The 22,353-nt window shown below is 41.6% G+C and overlaps 1 protein-coding gene across 5 annotated transcripts; it reads right to left on the reverse strand.

Annotated features, from left to right (window-relative positions):
• Nucleotides 1–42: 42 nt before the first annotated feature.
• Fra (neogenin protein frazzled) lies at nt 43–22,019 on the reverse strand. Of its 5 annotated transcripts, none has more exons than XM_070668356.1 (26): nt 21,644–22,019; nt 11,780–11,945; nt 11,527–11,666; nt 10,487–10,654; nt 10,282–10,404; nt 10,032–10,194; nt 9,829–9,956; nt 9,586–9,745; nt 9,378–9,493; nt 8,720–9,137; nt 8,370–8,646; nt 8,071–8,277; nt 7,420–7,729; nt 7,190–7,348; nt 6,886–7,091; nt 6,624–6,779; nt 6,393–6,555; nt 6,142–6,336; nt 5,883–5,915; nt 5,571–5,700; nt 5,234–5,466; nt 4,613–4,717; nt 4,197–4,402; nt 3,911–4,121; nt 3,650–3,789; nt 43–3,515 (listed from the first exon to the last, which is right to left on the reverse strand). In XM_070668356.1, exons 1-26 carry the CDS (start codon nt 21,699–21,701, stop codon nt 3,417–3,419), a joined length of 4,470 nt encoding a protein of 1,489 aa, XP_070524457.1. In that variant the 5' UTR covers nt 21,702–22,019; the 3' UTR covers nt 43–3,416. The 5 variants fall into 5 exon arrangements, with proteins under 5 accessions (XP_070524457.1, XP_070524455.1, XP_070524460.1 ...); XM_070668354.1 differs by having other exon boundaries at nt 4,197–4,408; nt 21,644–22,018; XM_070668359.1 differs by having other exon boundaries at nt 4,197–4,408; nt 8,720–8,894; nt 21,644–22,016.
• Nucleotides 22,020–22,353: the final 334 nt, after the last annotated feature.

Below are 22,353 nucleotides of genomic sequence, written 5' to 3' on the forward strand. Positions count from 1 at the left end.
TAAATTTCTAGTTCGATTCGCAAAACGCGAAACGCTAGGTGCTTTTGTAAAGAACATAAAATTGTTTATTGAATATCAAGTTTTACAAATATTATCACACACTTGTTATGAATGTTTCGTCTCGCGGGGCTTTCTTATATCGCATATCGTACAAATATAAGAATTATATTCAGTTGTAATATATATATATATATATATGGCTATATATATATTTTTTTTTTTTTATAATATATAAATACTTGTTCATCTCTTATATAAAGTGGCGGTGTTGTTTCTTTTATACTTATGTACATCGATAAGCCGGTCATTCTTTTATCGCGATATATCATCGAATTTACGTACGAATGCTAATCTAGATAATTGATTTATCTAACTAATTTAAATGCAGATGCGAATGATCTTTTCGTTGATGAGTGATGAGAATCGGAGGTGTATCTTACGCGACGCGACGATCGAATGAAAGTCAGCCTCTAATGTCTCGTGTAATTCGCCTGTGGAGATATCAGCACGCGCGCGGAAATATATAATATATATATAAAAAAAAAGTCAATAAATAATCAATATAAATCTTATGTAGATATAAATATATACGCTATCTATGCTAATATGCTAATTATACTTTTGTGGTAAAATATTTTCGCAGGCCCTCCGTGTAGGCTTGTCTTCACAATTAAAGTACCTCCGACACTTCTTTTTCTTCCCTTCAACAGCGCAATATAGATACAACTTTCATATGTATACTTAATATACAAGCTGTTCTCTTTATCAATAGCTCACATGCTCCTCTCGCGATTGTAAAAACTTGCGTAAAGCTTGACATCGCCAACGTAAAAAAAAAAAAAAAAAAAAAAAACAACAATGCAGTGCTAAACGTTTGGAAACGAATTGCGCGTTTCCTCGATAACACGTTCTCTTTTACAACTAACTTATGTATACTTAAAGAATAATAAAAATGTAACGCTTGGCGTACGTAACCCGGCACGATCGAACGCTGATAATCTCCTTCTCAAAATTTCGATCGCGGAAGACTCGCTCTTCCGCTCAAATTGCCCAGCCAAGTCTTTTATCTACGTACTATCGCACCGGTAAGTAATACGCAATACTCTGCACTACGATAACAAGAAAATTATTCATTTTGTCGCGTTCAGAAAATTCCGAGTTCGCCCGTCACAAAATTCGACAGCGCTTAAACTAAACAATAAGTTAAGAGTATCATATTACTTTACGGTGCATCCGAAAGTCGTGCTACGATGGAAGTCACGCTGCCGTGAGTTTCTCGGTATTTGAGTGGCATTTAAAAAGAGTCGACGTATTTAATCGCGGTTCCAAAAACTGCTTCTATAGAGCTTGGTCTAATTTTCCTTAGTTTTATCGTGAATAGAAGATGAACCTGATCCACTCGAATTCCAACTCACGTAGCGCACAACGTCCTTAATATACAAGATCTTTGTACAACACCTCGAACGCTAGGAAAGTATAAAAGTGTCTCGGAAAGTGGTCGAGTACGATTCAGAAATTCTAAGCATATTGTTATTTCGGGACGGCAGAACGACACCCTGTCGCCTGCGTCGGTTAATTTGTCATCGGATAAAAACCTTTAGCGATTGGAAGGAAATATATGTGCGTACCTTAATTAGATATGCATTAATCAATTGGCAGTAAATGGCTTATATAAAATGTGGATAGAAATATGGACATATGTATATATTATCTCGACGATTCTCGACGTCAGATTGAGCATTGCATTTTATAAGTGTATAAAACTTCTCCTAACGGCCGTTTCCTGATCGCGTATCCGAGTAAGTAAAATACAAAAATCCATACGATGTATATATGTATATATATATATATTATAGATATCACTAAAAATATTTGTATACGGCTTCTTTTTTTCTTTTATCGATAATACTTCAACCTCGCAAGAGCGACATAGAGAAGGAGAAAATAAAACTTACGTTAATTAAACGGAGTGTTTGACGTGGTCTCTGAATAATGAATCGTTTTTATCGTTTACGACTAAATGCATAAAATCTTGAAGTACAGCGAGACAAAACCGATCACCAAATCCTACAGACTTCGTGCGTCTTTCGCAATCGATCATCAAGAATCAATCGTTAATTCTGGTAATTAAACAGCCTATCATATAATACCCATGATTATTTGCTTGCGAACGATTATCTCTAAAGTAATATTTTCCAATGAGATCGTAATAATTATATTAGGTAATTGCTTCAACGAAGGATACGCACACGAAAATATCTTTTTGAACACGAGCTGCCTGGGATGTCGAGTGCGAGCACATCTTACAAAGGCCGTTTGAAACGAGAGAAGTTGACAGAAGTTTTACGGTCCGCAAAACGTAAAATAAAGTAACGTGCTTACGTTAAACGAGTTGAATTAATCTGTCGACGTAAAAACTCGCTCGTTTCTATAACATATTAATCCTGCGGAAATGCGAATAAGCTTTACGAGAAGCCTCCAAATGCAAAAAGCAAAATAAAAAAATAAGAAAACACTCTCCGCCTATGTCGTCGTAAACCGTAAAAAATGTGACCGAACACCGACGAGTCACGCGTGCCGCGTCTTTTTATGTGTAAATATGGCATCATTAGTGAATCGACGAAGAATATAAATACATGAATACGAAATAGCGGCAAGCGACGCATGAACTTGTTTGCCGGGACAACAAGGCGATTTTCCTTTTTTCTTTCTTTAGGCAAGAGGCCGCTCAGATTAACGCGTACAAAAGCACATAGTATACTCAAGGGGTGTCACTTAAATCACCCTAGATCTTCGTGTAATTGGCGAAAAAAGTAAGATAAAGAGACACAGTCTCAACTATCTTTGCTCGCGCGACTTGATTACATTGTACATTGACTTTCACACATTGTAAAAAAACACGCCGAAAAATCCGTCGTGTGAGATAATTGTCCCGATTGGTATACACGTCCAATACATTTACACATGATTACATTGTAAACGTTTATAACACGAAAGCGGGCTTCTCGAGTTCCCTCAAGCAGCCAATCGCGGCACAACACTTGCCTGTTCGCGTTATCAAAAATACGTCATAAGAATGCAACGCTGTTGGATTATACATTATTGGCGAGTATAATATTGAGTCTTACACTCAAGAGCGACGCTAGTACCGGAGAGAGCAAAACGTGATTCAACGATTCGGCGAGACGTATTTCAATTAAACCGAATATCCGAGTCACGAATTAATTGCGCCGTTCATCGACGCTAATTAATTGTACAATGTTCGTTTACCGTCATCCTGATCTTATAAGTTTATTCGAGAGATTTTTGACGTAAGTAGCAAAAAAATGTAATAATTTACCTCTCAGGTATTAACATCAAAATGCGGCGTTGCAATCTATCCATCAGTTGGATGGCACAAGGCTTAGGAACCTACTTTAGCATTCAAATTCCGATGCTGTTATGGCATTTAGATCTTTCATGAGACCCTCTAAATTGGCCATTTCTTGATTCAATTCTTCAGTGCTGTACGAAGGCTGCAACCACAATCAGTCCGATTAAGACGAGTAATCATAAGTAAAATAATATTGTATTACCCGACTAACATATATTTATTATGCCCGTAAATATAATTTAATGTATAAATGCATAATAAAATTACGATTTTTACCTTTAATCGTTCAATTTCTTCCGACGTATGTGCTGTATTTGACACAGAAGCTAAGCGATTCTTTGTCAACTGCGACGACGAACCTTGTGGTTTTTTGTACGGACTCCCGGACATCGTCGGCCTTACTGTCACTTGTGACACTAATTACGTAAAATAATGATCAGTGTTCAATATATTAATAATACTATTATTTTATTTTTTTAAAAAAGATATTTTAATCTTTTAATTTTTTTATTAACTGTATAATCAATAAATACTAACCACCGTGCTTCTGTTGTGCTGGGGTGGAAGGAGCACTCTGCGGTGGAGGAGCTGGTACGCTGAAGCTCTTCAGGGGATGTCCTTGCAACCGCTTAGTAGCATTGCTCTCCATCCCAACGGTATTATTCATTGGTTGAGTACTGTTGCCGTAATGAGCAGGATTGTATTGAGGGGTACCCGTGTACGACTGTCCACTCGAACCGTACGACAACTAAAGAAGTAAAAAAAAAGCGAAATTCTCGATATCGCAAACAATTTATATATTTTATATATATTTAAATCTTACCTGGCTCTGTAATGGCTCATACGAGTTAGGTATATTACAGGAATCTGGACTCGACTCTGGAGTTGGTTCTAATGTAACGTGCGCGCGATTTAAACTATATTGCGCGACTGTTCGCGGATAGTTCTGCCTCACTGATGACGTATCGCTGCACGAAGTGTGAATGGTCGGTTGTGACATACTTGTATTCACAATCGGCGTAGCCGTAGCTATAGCTACAATAAGTCAGAAACTTTGATATCTACATTGAAATAATGATAGATAATACGAATTATGCGTTTATGATGTGTGCGTTTGCTTGTAAAATAATTGTAAATTAAATAAAGTTTAAAAAAGATTTAAATAACCAATTCAAATATAAAAAAGAGAATTATACAAATTATGTACGATTAGAAGTTGACAACCCTACTATTACTTACGCTGATGCAAAGGTGCACTGTCAACGGGGAGTGTAATTAATTTAGGTTTGTGGCTTCCACGACTGTGCTGTCTGCTCAGGGTTGAGCATTTCTCGTCATTGTTACCTAATAAGAAATAAGTAAAAGGCAACCAAATAACGAAATCAGAAAAACTCCAAACCAAATGTATGAGTTCTTTTTTTTTTTTAAGTGCATTAAGAACTGGAAATAATTGACATACTTAATTTCGAAGTAAAATTATCAAAATAGTGTAGTATAACAAAGAAATTATATTGTCCTTGCAAATCAATTCAACGGAGCTACTGTTAGTATCACGATGTGGATTTTTCTTGTAATGCTTGATCTGTGATGGTGCAGCAGTACCCTTACCGTCAGAAATGACGTTCGTGGTGCTGCGACGGCGGCTAGCGTACGTGATCATTGCGTGGGGTGCGTCGAATCTTACACGAAGCGCGCGCGTAGATGTGTTGCGGAGCACCGGTCACCGAGGACTGAGGGGGAACGCGGCCTACTACACCTCCCCGTACTCGGCGGTCGAGAAAGGAGGAAGTCACGTACGCCAGCCGCCGCCGGTCGTCGCAGCAAATGCCATATCTGCTTTTCAATGTACATACAACTTACCCATATAACTCGGCACGTAAGTACGTTTATCTAACGAACTGGAATTTCCATGTAAGCTGTCTTGATTATATTCTGGATTGCTTGATCTTGGCAATGTATTACTGGTGACACCACTGGTAGAAGCTTCTCCATTTAGTGACGATTTTTCAAGAGCTTTCAGCTCCATTTGATCGTGATGAATCCATAAATCCGGCGGTTTGATATTTGTCTTCTGATTCGAATCTTTCATATATCTAAAGTTATAAAAAATATTTATTATTAATATAATGTGTCTTATAATACTACAAATATTAATTAGTTAATAAATGTAATTTTATTTTTCATTATTAAGACGTACCCTTTCTTTCGATCTGGCGAGCTTGGATTACGTTTACAACATACTACGATTACTACCGAGATAGCAGTAAGAAAGACGATTGAAAGACCCACTATGATGTAAATCAACAGATTAGAAAACGTTCGTCCATCTAAAAAAAAATTTTTTTTTATTTAATTAAATAATTAAAGTTATTATCCTATATTTTCTTTTTTAAAAATATATATATTTTACACATTAAAAAAAATTTAGTCACAAGTTTTATAATAAAGCATGCTTAGATGTGTATAATTTGGATGATAGATGCAAAGGAAGATAGGGACAATGTCTTACCTCGATCATGCAATTCATCATCCATGCCATTGCCTAATAAAAAATTAAAATAAACGTATATAAATAAATAACAGCGAACGGATAACAAAATGCAACATAAAGCGGGTAAAAATGACATATATGCAGATAATGCTACACAATCATACAATGAAGTTAATGCAGACATTATTCTATATATATATATATATAAATAACTGTATGAACGTAAAATTTAATATCAATCAACATTAATATTATAAATAAAAATTGAATTATTTACTTTGTGGTGTTTTAAATGAGACTGTAGTAGAGAATGGTCCATATCCCTTAGAGTTACGAGCTTGAATCTTGAAGTAATACATCGTGTTAGGATGCAAACTTTTTACAATGGCATCGACTTTATCGCCAATAACACCTTCGACCAGCCAATCGCGATCCCATCTTGTGTTATCGGTTGAATAAATTATAAGATATCCTAAAAATGAATGTGACTTAATATACTTTATTTTTTAATTAAAATTTTTTACCTACCTGTAATTTGTCCGTTCGGTTGCTTAGGAGATTGCCATCGTAATAAAACGGAGGTCGGGCGATCCTCAACGGTTTGAATGATTAGATCCCGAGGTGCTGTGCTAGGTGCAGCCTCTTGAGTTTGATTTAGAACAACCATACTCCAAGGTGAGCTTCGCTTACCCTGTGGAAATTAAGCTATAAGATAATGTCTTCATTTTTATTAAATTGTATATTTCATATATCTTATACCTTAACGAGTTTAACTGTAAACTCGTACTGTGTGTTTGGTTTTAGGTCGTGAATCATACAGCTGAGATCGGTAGCATTATAATATTTGTATCGTGGGCTGCTGCTGTGATGATAGAACGTATAACGCACTACGTAGTATCGACTATCGGTGATGTACTAAAAATAAATATTTCCGCTATAGATATTTCTGCCTGACCTTTTCTTTATATGCGTCATAAATCTTATGAGATTTATAATATAGTTCGATTATACGTAAACGTACTTGACTTTTCGATAAGGTTGTGTCTGTCCAGTATAGCACTACAGTAGAAGCCGAGAGCACGATAGCTTTAAGGCCAACGGGTGGTATTAAAGGCACTGCGGATTCAGATACAAAACGCTCGGGAGTTCTCACGTTCGCGTATGCTGGCTGACCATCACCAACATTATTCGTTGCTCTTAAAGTTATTACGTACTCCGTTGTTGGTTCTAATACGATGAAACAAAACGGAGCAATTAATACAATTAAAATTTAAAATTCTTGAAATTTTTTATATTAAAAGAATAGTTTAGTATATTTATTTTACCTATAGGCTTAATAGCGTAAGATCGTTGTTTGCCGTCAAGAACTTGTATCACAGCATCGGGGTAGCCTTTGCCCCAGCCTAATTTATAGTTTCTTACTTTGATGCTTTGATCTTTCGGGGGATGCCACGATACTAGTATAGAATCCGCCATGGCATTCGCTGTAACAATGCGCGGAATAATTATAGATAAGTTGAGAATGGCATTCTAAATTTTACATAGTGATCCTTACCTCTCAGATTACTTGGTGCATTAGGTACTTTTGTTTCGTCTAGATCATTCTCATATGTCTCTATTTTCGTCCATTCCGTCCAAGGCCCAGTTCCATTGACATTGAAGGCACATATGCGGACTTGGTACACAACGTGCTTCTCGAGCCCATTTAGCACATATAAACGTTGATTTCCTTCAGTTGTCACTGTAATCGGGGATCGCCGATCTCCGGATCGGGAATCATGAGGATATCTGCGATATCGTATTCTATAACCCGTGATAATTCCGTTCTGTCCCTCAAGTGGAGGTTCCCATCTAATGATAATACTCTGAAAAAAAAATGTATCGAGTAAAGACCTATCATTCTTTCGATCATTCGTCTGTCGAGTGATAATAATTATTAAAAAAAAAAAAGCAGTGTAATATAGTGTCAAGTAATTTAAAGTTCTTCAAGATAATCCAGAATACTGACACGGAAGCAAGAAAGGAAGAATAAAAATTAACCTAACCTATCCGGAAAATACAAATAACCGGCAACACGTAGTCGGCCGTAGATCATTCAAATGTAATTAAAAAGAAATTATTATAATTAACTAATGTCCGAATGTAATGCCGCGCACATGATTTTCTCTAGTTAATTTAAATTATTTATAATCTACTTATACATTACCGTTGAACTAGCTGCTTCTAAGGTAACGTTATGCGGCGGTTGCGTCGGTTGGGCGCTATGGGTCCGAATTACGATATCCTTACTAAACGCGCCAGGGCCATTTTCGTTGACCGCTTGAACTCTAATACTGTATTCCGTATAAGGCACGAGATCTACCAATTCATACGTTGTACTAGTAGTTTCACGCGTTATCTCTTCATTGTCGCCCTAAAAAAGTGATAACATTAATCGGTTAGCAACGTTTAACATTATATTAATTAATTCAACATTAATTGTGCACGGGGAAAAAATGTATATACCTCCATATATGTAATAATATATTTAGATATTCGTCCATTAATAATTTGTGGCTCCTCCCACGATAATGTAATACTCATGCTGCTCGTCGCATGACCTTCTAGATTCATCGGAGGCCCAGGAACATTGGCCTCTATTAGCGTTGTAACTTGTAATGCTTCACTAGGAGCACTACTTCCTCGAGCATTTTGAGCGATTACATGGAATTGATACGTCATGCTAGGCTGTAAACCACGAATTATAGCTTCCAGTTTCTGCTGCGTATTAACAACTCTCTCCCTATAAAAATAAACGGCGAATTAATTTTTTTATACTTTTATATTATCCTCATTTACTTTTACACAATAATTACCTCATAGCCCCTTCCTGTTTATAGTGTATAAAGTAATTGAGAGAATCACTGTTCGCGTTTTCGGGATCTTGCCAGCGTAGCGTGACGAATCTCGCAGTAACGATAACGAGACTTAAATTCCTCGGTGGAGAGGGAACACCACCCCCGTCGAACGCTTCCAAAGTATCTGTGTCATCTACAAAACGGGATTCCGGATCGTAAAGGGAATTGGGATACTTAAACGAGCTCGGGAGAAGATCCGCAGGATCGTCAGAAGGACTTATCGAAAGTGGAGGATTTGGCATGTGCGACGAGAAAGTGTGCCCTAAAAGAGTACTGGGATGTTGCCACGTCTTATTATACAACTGGCGGTGTAGTAATAATTTTTTTTTAGGAACCGTCTTGGGAGTTGTTGTTCTATGAGAATTTTTTTCTTTCTCTGCACACATGACATTAGCATGCAGAACAGTTAATTAACAAGGAACGCGTAGGGGAAAAAATAAAAATTAAATTAAAATTTTAAATAAAAATTAACGTAAAAAATAAAAATATAATTTTAAAAATATACATAAAAAAATAAAATAAAATAAAACTGCGACATATATCAGTGAATATAAGAAAAGGAACCCGTGTGCTTAAAAAGATCTAATCTACAGATAATTTATCTCGTAAAACTCACTGGGCTGATTAATTGTGAGACGTGCTGAGGCTTGAATACTACCAGCAGGATTCACCCCCATGCATTGAAAAATTCCTGCATCTATGGGTAATAGTCCATTGATTCTTAGATTATATCTGAAAATTAAAGCATTGGAAAATTTTGAAATAACTTATTACGTATAATTTTGTAGAATTTATTTAGATTACAATATTTTCTAAAAACTCACCCATTGACAATTTGCCAGTATGCGCTCAATGTGATACGTTCGCCATTTTTCAGCCAGGAAATTTTTGGATCCGGCTTTCCATAAATGTCGCATTCAAATTCTAGATCTTGGCTCTCGCTTGCAATTTTATCCTCCGGCTGTTTTACAAACCTCGGCGGAACTAAAGATCAAATTACATTTATTCGCTGTGCCTTAATATCACAGCAAATTAATGACTAAAATTTTATGTGTGCCACGAATTACCTTGTACGATTAATTCAGCAACCGCATCCAGAGATTCGACCTCGTTTTCCGCACGACACTGGTACGAACCGTGATCCAATTCTCGGACATCCGTGATCATGAGACTAGAAGCTGCGATTTTGCGATATCTTAAAGAAAATACACCTATTATTATAAACATCACGTTCGAACCTATATCTCGAATTTCAAGTTCATTAAAATACCTAGAATCTAGTGACGTCAAATCGAGAGCAACACCGTCTTTAAGCCAAAGAATCGTCGGCTTAGGATAGCCATTGGCAGCGCATTCCAGAGTTACGTCAGATCCTTCCGTGGCTATTTGTTGCAAGGGTTGTGCAATAAATACTGGAGCGCTAAATCCCTCATCTGTACGAAAAAAGTATCCGTGATCTTCACTGTGTGCTTCTGACGTATTTAATTCATTTATTAGTTACAATTAGCGACAAAACTTACCGATATCACTAGATAATAATCCTAATTGTGCTTTGTTGCTCAGTCTATACTGGCCGTAACCGCTAGCGTTACACCTGTATGATCCTACATCGTGATACTGAACATTGTCGATTTCTAACGCGCCTGTGAGAAAATCACCGAGATTAATTACATCAATAATGTGCAAAAAAACTTTACATTAAAAAGCGTAAATGTCACGTCGTACCTGACGGCAAGATCGTCATTCGACTTTTATCGAGCACTAAAGGATGTTCGTCCTTTAACCATTGTATGTTTAATAAACTCGAAGAAGCGGGCAGTGCACAACTTAAATATGCAATTTGTCCCGCATAAACCATGGTGTCTTGAGGTTCTCTTTCAAAGCCAGGAAGGCCTTCAAAGAAAATTAATGTTACATTCATTATATAAATGCTGCCAGAAGAGAGCGATCACTTTTCGGCAAAGAATATTTTTCTTCACTCTTTCTGAATCCTAATCAACTTAAAATATATTGTACGTTTACAAAATTCTAAGATTAATCGTGTGTCTAACATTTATCATACTGGAAAGATTTTTGAAACTACTAAATATTTTATTTTAACTTTAAATACTAAAATTGTAGAAATAATAATTTTATATTTGATTATTAATTCATAACTTTACCAAATATCAGTTTTTTGATATTTTCATATTATACAGTTTTAAAAAAACATAGGTGATAAAAAAGTCAGCGTGTGATTCGTAAAACAGATCCGTGCGTGCTTTCAAAACAAACTTTTTTTGCTGCAATTGCACTTTAATTTTGTTTTTAATATCGAAAGCAAATGCTTCGAAACATATAAAAAAATTTTATTTTTAAACAAATCAAAGTTTTCCTTTCACAAAAATAAAACAAAAATACCTGCAATCTCTATCTATAAAACTTTGAATCTCTATGAAAGCTTCTCAAAAAATACATTTTCTATCGTTTACGTTTCGTTGCTATAAATTTTTACAAGTTGAGCAATTAATAAAAACTTCTGAAAGCTTGAACTAAAAAAGTTAAGCGATAAAAAGTGTCAGGAAACCGATATATAAAAGAACCTGGTAGATTTTGCCAATAAATTTTGCCGTAGAATTTTTACATCACCGTTTCATAAAATAATGTAAGATATAATAATATATAATTATTTTTAACGTTCCAAAAAGTGATCGCTTGCTCGTCGGATCGACATAACTCTTCTGTTGTTTCAAGCACGTCGGGATTTGAAGAACTTAAATACTAACTTGCTAGTTTGATCGTGGCTGTCCGAGAGACAATCGCCCCGACATTGTCTATGGAGGCTAAGCACTGATAACTCCCGGTCAACTCTGCACTACCAGCGTACACGCTATTTATGTACAAGGACCCGTTCGCTAACTGTGATCTACAGAAACAGAATCAGGGAATCGTTCCATCAGATTCAGAAAAGCTGAACGATAAACGGGGTGGGCACCGCGGCAAGGGAAACATCCCTTTTGAAAGAAAAAGACACCTTACCGATAGCTGTCTCCGATAAACGTGATCGGCTGGCCGTCGTCCGTGCGCCAAAGTATGCTCGGCGTTCCGAAGACGCTTTGGGCCTCGCAGTCCAGCCTCGCAGGACCTCCCTGCTCCACCACCACATCCCGCGGCTCGATGGTGAAGTCCAAACCTCCCGCGTTGACTGCAAATAAAACGAAGATAGTGATTAACGGTGGAGGAAACAGACGTTCTCTCGGCCAGGGAAAAATCTACGTCGAGGCAAGATTCAATTTGTCAGATGGAGCGATTCGCGCTTCCGGATAAGAGTCGCGATATCCCTCGAGGGAGGAAAGAACTTACCGGCCCGTTTGCGAAGGGGGATGTTTAACGATCACGGCTCGGCGTGCCCCATGCTAGAAGCGGCGTTATTGCGCTATCGAATTTCGGACCCCACCGTCGTGCAGTCGCACTCGTGACCCATTCGTGCACAACGCGCGTTAGTTGGGGGTGTGGATGTTAAAAGGGGGCGGAGGAGGAAGAGCCGGCGTATCGGATGGTCCCTTCTCTACGGCCAGAAGGGAGAACCGGCTGCGGTGGACAGAGGAGGGAACGGGGGACCATCCGAACAAAGGGTCGTCCACCCTACATAGTAGACGGACGCTCTCCTGCCTGCCTGCCTGCCTGCCTGCTTGTCTGCTTTGCCAGCTTGGGTAAGACGCGGCCGAACGGCTGAATTCTCTCTCTTTGTTTCCGCTCTTTCCCTGTGACCCCTAGGCGCGATCGCGTTATCGCGATACGAGACGATTTAACGTCGCCGATCGGCCGACAAAGAGGGCAGAGACAAGAAAAGGCCGCGCTCCGCTCGTACACTTTTATAGACGATGAGGCGAGAAATCGCTACGAGATGATTTCTTCTCTTCCGAGAGGCTGACTCGAGATTTTTCGACAGCACAAGTATTGCGAGAGCGGTCTCGAGAAGAAAGAAACAGTATCCAAATGACTTCGCTGAAATATGGTGCCTTATTTTTCCAGACGGCACGCGATGATTAATTAATAAGAACATGCGTCGTATCATTATTACATATTTGTAAAAAAAAAAAAAAAAAATAAAAATTAATTAAATAAATTGACCTTTACAGTGCAATTTATTATTACACCCTCTACTTAAAAATATACATGTATGGATTTTCAATAAATTAATAAATAAAATTTATTCCTCCCAAAAGCAACCAATAAATTTTAAATCGAGCTACACTTTTTAGGAAACAAATGTTTTAACTTTAAATAAATTTCGATTAATGAAATTTCACCGTAAAAAAAAAACTAAACACAACGCGCGTGCGATTTTCCGATTTCGGTCCGACGGTGGTGGTGGCGGGGAGAAAACGCGAAAGGTTTCATTTATTGTATCGCGCTTTGAAGTCGCCTCAAAATCGGTGGCGTGACGAAATTGGAATTCTGCCGGGCGTGTTGCGGGGGGCTTTTCCGAACGTGCGTGAAGAAAACGCAAACGGCGAGCGATGGTGTGCCGAACACTCGGCCTGAATCACGGGCGTACGTCGGCGGAACCGTGCAAACAGCAACCTTTGGTCCTGGCCCGAGCAGAAACGCCCGAAGTATTCAGGACCCGGCTTTCCGCGGCGGCCGAGGCGAGAAATCTTCCGATCGCGGCGGTTCCTTATTTTTTTTTATCCTCTCCGCGCGCTTAGAATTTTACGCCGCCCGGAGGCACGCGCGTCATATCGTCTCCCGGGTATTCGGAATGTAACGCGCGGAATAGCGTCGTCCGCGCGGAATGTCCCGGGAATGCCGCGGGACGTGAGCGAGACCGACGGTCACCGGAAAGCGGGAATGCATACGCGTCACGATTTTTATTTCGGCGGAGAACTCGAGGTCCGAGGTTCAAGCGTTGGACTTTTTTTTTTTTTCTTTTTCTCTCCCGCTTTCTCGCTCCTCTCCCGGAATAACATGAGAAGCTCGCCGGCAATATATCCAGCCACTCTCTCCGATTTTGCGAGCGTTTTCGATTGAACGGCCGCGTGCGGTTCTTTATCAGGAAAACGCAGCCGATTAATTGGGTATTGCACCGACGGGCATGTTGCACCGTTATCCGCGGCTGACGAACGTCGTCGGCGGCGACAAAATGTTTTTGCGGGGGAGAAAAAAAAAAAGAAAATTAAACCCCCGTTTTCCCCCGCCGCGGCGCAGCACGCTCGAACGAGGAGTAACAGGTCGAATTAGCGATTATAACGGTACGGTAATCACCAGGCAGAGCGGTCGATAGGACTATCCGATTAGCGCGGCGTGGATTAAACGGGGCACGATCTCCAGAAAGCGAGGCTCGCGGGAGACGCCTGTCGATGAAATTCCCGCGCACGTGGGAGAAAACCGATTTTCGTTCGCGGCCTAGAAACGAAATGTGGAACGTTTTTTCTTACCTCCCTTTCCATCGACTAAGCCTCGAATGACCGAATGAGAACCGCCGATAGCGGATTATTGGATTACGGCACGAATTGGCGAACATTTCGCTCGTAACCGCGGCGTCGGAGGCCGGAGACCCTCCGCGATCATATCCCGCTCTTAGCCGTCGATCGCTACGATTGAGCGCCACTGGTAGCGGTTATTGGGTTACAGTTTCACGCTCACGGTGGTCTGTCACCTTCGAGTGTACGCGGGAGAGCGAGCGAGAGAAGGGTCTCCAATGATTTCCGTGGATGACCCGATCCGCGCCGTCAAGCGCGTTTTCCCGCCGCCGAAAAATTCACCGAGAAAGAACGACGGCAGATTTCGCTCATTTATTGGACCTCAAACTTTTTCCAATTGCCAAATAGTATTATCAGACGTTTCATCCAATTGTATTAATCCCAGGAAAATCAGTATAGGTTTACGATTTCAGAGATACAAGGGGATTAAAGTCATGGATTACAAGAAACCATCACTTTCTTCTCTTTGTATCTCCGAAACCGCGCTTACGCTCGTCTTAAAATTTTTCTGAAATTAATATCCCATCATACTATTTGGCGTAACAAAAGTTTGAAATTCGAGGTTCAAAAGATAAGCCAAAAAAAACAGATTTTTTTCCTATTACTTTTCGAAGGATCTCTCGAGCGAACCGAGAAACGTATCGTTCGACTTTACTACAATAAAGTTAGTCGACGCGCATGAAGATTAAGCACGAAGACGTGAGAAACACAGAGAGAGCTGGGAGGGTAAAAAGAGCTGACGAAAAAAAAGAAAAAAAAATGCAAGCAAAATGTATACAGTTTCATTTCATTCGCGTGACAGCGTAATAAAGATATTCCGGGATATAAACATCCACCGCGAGCTGAACGCGCCGGCGAAACGCATTAAGAAGGAAAATTAGAAATGTTGTCAATGCTCATCAATCTTCATCGGGTATTATTAAGTGGCGAACAGGGTCAACGGAGGTAATCGTGACAACGGAACACGTGCCGCGGCGTAATGATTTTCGATAAAATTAACATGTTTTCCATTCTAAAAGTGCAGTCTTGTCTTTGCGGGGTTTTAATACATTTTCAGATTTGAATTTAATTAAATTTAATTAAATTTCCAGATAATTAGACAGGTAACTGACGGACACGCTCCAAGTTTCCATGATTAAATGGAAAAGGGGAAAAAAAATCAAGATTCAAAACGGGAGAACTTTCACGTTTCGTACAATGAGTGGTCGGGAACACTTTTTGTCCCGAATTTTCGTCAAAAATCTGATGAATCTTTCAAACGCTTCGCTAGCTAATTAAACAAAAATAATTCCCTAATTATTCTATAATTTTAATATTCAAAATAATAAAACGCGAGAATGCAAAGGGTTCCAGGTTGATCCCTGTGGATTCGATTGATAAATCTTCATAATGTTTGAATTTTCTCCTTTCTTGGGATCTGCGCTTCGCTAGTCAAAACGCCAACTGCTTTTTTCTCCCAAAAAAAAAAAAAAAAGAGTGACGTAAAAGGAGGAAGAAAAAGCGGGAAGAAGGAAGAAAGGGAGGAAGGAAAGCGCGATTCAGCGCCGCGATGCCCGCAATGCGCGCTCGAAAGGAAAATAAACTATTCGGCGTGCTGTACCGTTTGATTTACGAGTACAAGCGACAACCTACCGCACGGGATACTGAAATAGACCGGGTGAACTATTACGGTGTGTGTATTGTGTATATGGGGTAAATGCATTTCGCGTGCTCGCGCGCGCGATCACCGCACCTTGCAACCGATACACCGGGTGTTTGATACAAATACATCCGAACATATGTACGTGTGTGTTTGCACAAGCCACGCGACGGTAAACTATGAATTTATGATTCGAACCGCCAAGACAATGCCACGGAAATTAATTAAAATCCGATCAACAGCTACGAAAATATACGCGCACTTCTCTCTTTTTTTCTTTTTCTTTTTTTCTTTTTTTTTTTATTTCGAAGTCTAATCAAGACGTTTGTCTGTAATTTTCGTTTCTTTTATCCTCGCGTTCGCGACAGCTGATGGATACGTTAAACAAACAAATCGCCGTGCGATCAGTCGGCGCGCGATGTTTTGCGTTTTAATTAAATTTTAACGACACGCGACTGAAACGAGGTGGTGAAGCCGGTTATCGCCGTCGGGTTTATGCGTATCGCACGGTTTCATGGGCAGGCGAGATTCGTTATCAGTTCTAAATGTTTGTTTCCGCTCGGCCGTCGTAAAAGTCTCGTCTCGTAGTTGACACGCGGCCGTCAGTAGCGGAGATATCGGCAAGATAACGTGACTTTTCACGCCTCTGTAGATTTTCCGTAAACGAGCGGCGTACTTTTTTTCGCGAGCACGCAGCGTGATAGCATTATCTGCTTGCGCAACGAACAAACGTTAACGGCAGAAAAAAAAAAAGAACAGGAAAAAAAATGCGAAAACGCATTAGAGAGTCAGAGCGTTGCATGACGCATCTATCAAACGATCAACGTCAATTGTTGGCGGAGCATAAAATTACTGGGAAAGTAAATCCTTTAGTCGCTCTATTTACGAAATAATTCATCACGCGCGGTTATTTATCAAACGGACAACGGACGATTAAAAAGAAAATTAAGTAACGGCAAACTAAAAGAAAAAAAAAAAAACTTAAACGGCAAAGGGAAAAACATCAGATATGACGAGAATAGCGAATTCCTCACACGGTTGGGAAAGACAGGAGGGTGACGGGAGGGACTCTGCCACGCATTTAAACGCATTCGCACTTGCACACGCACGCGGTCGCCGCCCGGAATTTTTACGGGACGATAAATCTCGGGGATTTTTCTCGCGACGGGGATTAATATGCGCGCAAAAGTCCGACGACAGGCTCCGGGCGCCGCGCACCTTCTCCCCCCCGTTCCCTCTCGTGTCCCAGGCAGGGGAGAGAATGTTGAAAAAGTGCGGTAAAAGTACTCGACATGTGACGAACAGACCGTGAAGGAAGGCAAGGTACGCGGCGCGTGCGAGCCAGTCGTCTACAGGGTGTCTCGCAAGTATCCCGTCAACGGGACGGAGGAGAGAGAAGGGACCGGAAGAACGTTGCTTTATCGGCGAGAAATCAATTAATTCGACCGAGCGACGCCGATATCGGAGCTCGTTCTCCGAAGAAGACGAACAACGCCTTTCCCCTAATCACGCTCGCGATCGATAGGCGAGCGTGAAGAATTTCGGCAGGTTATCTCGCCCTGGCCGCAAGTTCCTTTCCGCGAGTCTGCTTTTCGACCCCCCTTTTCTTTTCTTATTCCCTCCCGATCGCCAGGAGCTTTTACGAGAGTTCTATCGACAATTCATGATAACGCGGAGATGTACTCCGCGAAAGTTTCGTCACGTTCTTCTTTGAGGAAATCCCCGATAAAGTTTACAGCCCCTCGAATGCGTCGGAGCAAGGCATTTCGCAAGATCGGATTTGCGGGCCACCGTTTCTCGGAACTGCAAGCTCACACGTGAGATCTTTTATTAACAATTCGCGCCCAGACATTCCGCACAAATGTGAATTTGTTTCATAGCGCTAGATTCTTTTTTCCTCCTCTTCCTCCTTTATTTTTTAAGTATAAGAATCGCGGAATAACGCGGAAACGGAATACCTTGCGAACTGCGCTGGAGATCGAGGTCGAGACTAAACTGGAATTTAATCAATCAGAAGAGGGAAAGCTAATTTAATAAACCTTGCTATAATTAGTCAAATTTCAATCTAATCTCGACCTCAGTCTCCAGTCTAATCCCGCCTAGATTGTAGCGATTGCGATTCAGGGTGCGTGCACACGCGGGATTCCGGCGTACCGGGCCGCATGGGGACTCTTGACGTTACGACATGTTTACGTGCGTGCAGTGCACACATCCTGACGCTGGTGCGTCAGGTTTACGCGCGTACGTGTACACCATATGTGCACTAAATTGTAAGACGCGGATTAATTACAATTTTTAGCGATATGCAAAACTCACATACAGTTATAAATAGTTACAATTATACGTGTCGCAAATAATTATACACGGTAATTATAATCTGTCTAATATTTGTCGTAACTTATTACCGCTTCGGAGCAATTTGGTCGCCGGCGGTGCGAAAAGTTACGAGAAAAAGAGAGAAATCGTGGGCTCGGCTCGTGGCTCTCGTAACGCTCGGCGTTCGGAACGCGCGAGAGGCTGGTATCGCCGAGATAGGGATCGCGGCCGGCCGAGAGTTCGGATGTTTACTGCGCGCGATTCGCGAGCGCGATAAACCCATACAAAACGGGGTCCGGAATGTTTTCCTCCGTTCTCCGCCGTTCGTTCGCCGCCCCCGCCACGGCGAAACCTCAATGAATCCTTACGAGAGTACGAGAGACGGACTGGGCGCGAGAACTCTCGCAACAATGAGGGTCCCATCTCCCGGTCCCGGACCCGGACGATGTCAATTTATATCGCCGACACGTTTCGCGCTGCCTTCGTTTCTTACCTCCATTTGAAGTCCACCGCGCCATGTCGATTTTTTACTTTGAGCGTCCACAACGTATATCGGAGTACGATTTGTATCAATAAGACGTATAATCCCGCGCGCGGCACGTTTTAGAGTGATCTTAATTAATCCCGCGACAATTCCGAACAGTTGTAGTAACATTAAAATTAAATATAACTTTGTATTTATAATTAACTGCAAAATAGTAAAAGTTTTCAATAATAGAAGCCAAGATTGTATTCCATGCTAGCAGTTACACCGCGCAAGACAGATTATTTTGTTGCAACATTTATCGCAGATAATAAATAAGAATAAATAAAAATGTAAGTAGCGGCACGGAGATAAGTTGATTAACCCGGACTTCATTTAATTTCGCAATGATTAAACCGTAAACAAGGTGTCAATTTGATTTCGCGAATTGATTCACCGACGATCGGCATCGCAATGAAAAAGTACATCCCGACGGTAGTCACCCCAACGCGCTCTCGTCGGCATAATCTTCTCTTTCGCCGCCCCCGTTTTTTTTTTCTTTTTTTCTCTCTTTCTTTTCTCCGTCTCTTTCTCCGTTTCTCCCTTCTTTCTGCATCAATAATAGTCACCCCACGCCCCAGGGTCTCTCAACTTGATTTTCTTCTACGCGCGAGGTGCGTCGGCAACGCAAGGGCGCGAACTTGTGTCTCCGACGTCAAGTAGAAGCGTAATTCACTTTTCCCGAAAACGTCTCGCGAGAAGTGTTACGTATCGTGTGCCGATGCATCTTAATTACGAAATAACGTCTCCTCGAAACGTCGCGTATTCGCAAGCGAGACGAAGGGCGCAACAAGCGAAGAGCGCAACGAGCGAAGGGCGTTTCGGGAACGACGACATACCGCGACCTGTCGTTCAAACTAAACTCGAGAACGAAACTACGTAGGAAGTTGAGATTAGAGAGTAACAAAGGAAAACAGCTCTCGCAAGGCGAGTTTGAGCTATCGCTTTATACGCGATCTGAATAGACGGCACGGCAACGAATATTAAAGATATTATTAAAGGCAAGACGCGACAAATCGATTCGGAGCTCGACGAGAGACGAATTCTTAGGAAGCTGCGCTGGGTTACGCAAACGAGGAGCTCGGTACTCATGTCACGCGACTTCTCGACGATCTTCTCGATTTGATAGAAACGCTAACCAATCTTCGAGTCTCATTTCGCTGATGCAATTAAGAGATCGCGATTTAATCGCGCAATTACAGAAGAAAAAAAAAATTACAATTGCTCAGAAACTATTATACTAATAAATGGACTTTACAAACGTTTACAGTGTAGAAAGAAATTACTTAAAAAAAAAGGTATCAAAGAACGATCGAGATAACCAATCGCACGGAAGAACAAATGAGGGGAAAAAAAAAAGAGACAACGCGAATGCACATCGATTCAGCAACGAGAAAAACGAACGTATCGGCCAAGACTCGGCAACTGTATCTCCGGTTTTCCGCACATCCGCCTTCGGTCTTGCGAATCATTAACGCCGCCCGTTTCCTCCCGCTGGCGTCTAAAACGAAAATGAATTTAACGCGGCACGGAGGAAGAAGCGCGCGGAATAAATTGAAGACGAAACCTAAGCGAATTGGCGAAACGCGGATGCACGGGACTCCCTCTCGCTATCTCTCTCGCCGGGCACGAGAGGAACGAAAATTGGCCAAACCTTTGAACCTTTCTGCATCCGCGCGGCCGTCAGTTACATGCCCTTCGCACACTTTGTTTCGCCATCCCCTCGGCCCCGACCCGCGCCTTTTTCTCCCCGCCTCGCCTCGACTGCACCGGATGTGCGGCAGCCGAAACCAAGGATCCGTTTCGCGTTTATTTCCAACTATCGATCCCATTCTGTTTATTGTCGCGGCGGAAAATCGAGACCGCCTCCGCAAATTCTCGGCGCCTCTAGCATCAGTGTCGGCCGTTCGCACGTTTCGCCGAGGTTCGATCGCTTCTCTACCGTTAAAAGACGCGAGGACTGCGCTCTCTCTCTCTCTCTGTCTCTTCGCCAGATTTCCTCGAAAGACCCGATTGAAATTTCAGACGATAAAACGAACAATGTTCTCTCGCCGAGCGTCCGAGCGTTACATTCAATCCCTCAATGCAGTTTGCAAGTTTCAATGCAATCGCAGTTAATCGATGTGGATTAAGTCTAATCTCGCCTCATTTACTGAATTTCTGTCTCTTTTTCACTCTCAAACTTAGACAATAAAAAATGAAGCGTAAGGTAGATAGAGACTGAAGTCAGTCTGCACCGATAAAAATGGATGCATTAATTAAACAGCTCTTCAAATTTAATCCTCCGCCAAGGATCTCTCGGAATTCCCCCTTGAAATAGTACATAGAGAAAAGGGAACCTTCTTTCCTTTTTTTTTCTCGTTCCCCGACTTATTTTAGAAGATTAATGACGTTCTTTTCAAAAATATATTTTTTACGTCAAATAAAAAATTCGATTTAACTTAATTCTAATCCCAAATGTACTTTTCATCGTTATTAACTTCTTCCCATTTAAAGTTTTCAACTTCCTAACGATAACATCTTTCGGTTTCGAGCTGGAGAACCAATCGAGCTCTTTTTCATAAGATAATCCAACAGAATTTCATCTTTCAAAGTCTCAATGGCCTGTCAAAGTTGCTAGAACGCCTACACCAAGTATTACAAGCGCAATTCAAACGTTTCAACGTTGCGTATGACAAGTAAAGGGTGACGAACCGTTTTGTAGGACATCGCGATTAAATTCTCCGGCATATCTCGCACGACGGACCAAGAAAGGACACGGGCGAAACGTCAGTGCGTCGCATTTAGCAATCTAATGTACCGAAAAGCCATCCGACATCTCGAGAGTGGGCGTTCGAGCGCTGGTTGTCCTGGCGACGGGAGAGGATGCGGGGACACGTCGAGAACGATCGTCCGGAAGAGAGGGTGACGGAGTAAGAGGTAAGAAGAAAAAAACTCACCTCGTGCGAGCGCTGTCAACAACAAAGCCAGCAGGATGGCGTGGGGACGCGGCTCCATCGGGTCGGCCGGCAAGGTCGTCCGTCGACGCGCAGTGACTTGGAGGCAGCAGCAGACGGGCACCCTCTACGCTGGTATCAGCAAACTCTCCTCCTCCGAAAGTCCTCGCCGAGGAGACGGCGACGACACCACCGCCGTGTTACACGCGCGCGCGATGTGCGAGCCGGAGATGCGGGCGCATGCCACTCGCGTCCCCGCCGCCCTTAACCAAAGGGAGACGTCCCGGTCGGCCGTTCACCGTCGTCGCGGCCGTTCACACGACAGCTCGGGACGCGCGTCCGCGGGACGCATTTTCGCACAACAGCAAGCAGTACGCTGACCGTACGCGACAGTTGCAGAACATGGCTAACGGACGGAGCGCGTCTGAAACACAAGCCAGGGATGCCACAGTCCAACGGTGGAGGCGCCGCGCGCACGCGCGCTGGCTCGGCGCAGCCGCTCTTTCTCTCTGCCTTTTCACCTTTTTGGATCCTTTTGGAGAATGCAACGAACCTCTCTTTCTCTCGTTTTACAGATCGACCTACCAACGAGAAACGAAATGAAACATATGTACGAATTTTACAGGTTTCATTAACTTTTAAAAATTATCGAGCCACCGTTCTGCGCTCTGTCTCGTTTGATATTTCACTTCAATAAAAGAGATCTTTTACAT

Source organism: Cardiocondyla obscurior, linkage group LG17 (genome assembly GCF_019399895.1).
Source record: "Cardiocondyla obscurior isolate alpha-2009 linkage group LG17, Cobs3.1, whole genome shotgun sequence".
In the NCBI taxonomy this organism is placed as follows: domain Eukaryota; kingdom Metazoa; phylum Arthropoda; class Insecta; order Hymenoptera; family Formicidae; genus Cardiocondyla; species Cardiocondyla obscurior.

Coding starts and splice junctions, on each gene's coding strand:
- Fra (XM_070668354.1), bottom strand. CDS start 21,701: ATGGAGCCGCGTCCCCACGCCATCCTGCTGGCTTTGTTGTTGACAGCG. Junction 5,701..5,882: donor TGATGAATTGCATGATCGAG/GTAAGACATTGT, acceptor ATTTTTTTTTAG/ATGGACGAACGTTTTCTAAT. Junction 3,516..3,649: donor AAGAAATTGAACGATTAAAG/GTAAAAATCGTA, acceptor TTGTGGTTGCAG/CCTTCGTACAGCACTGAAGA.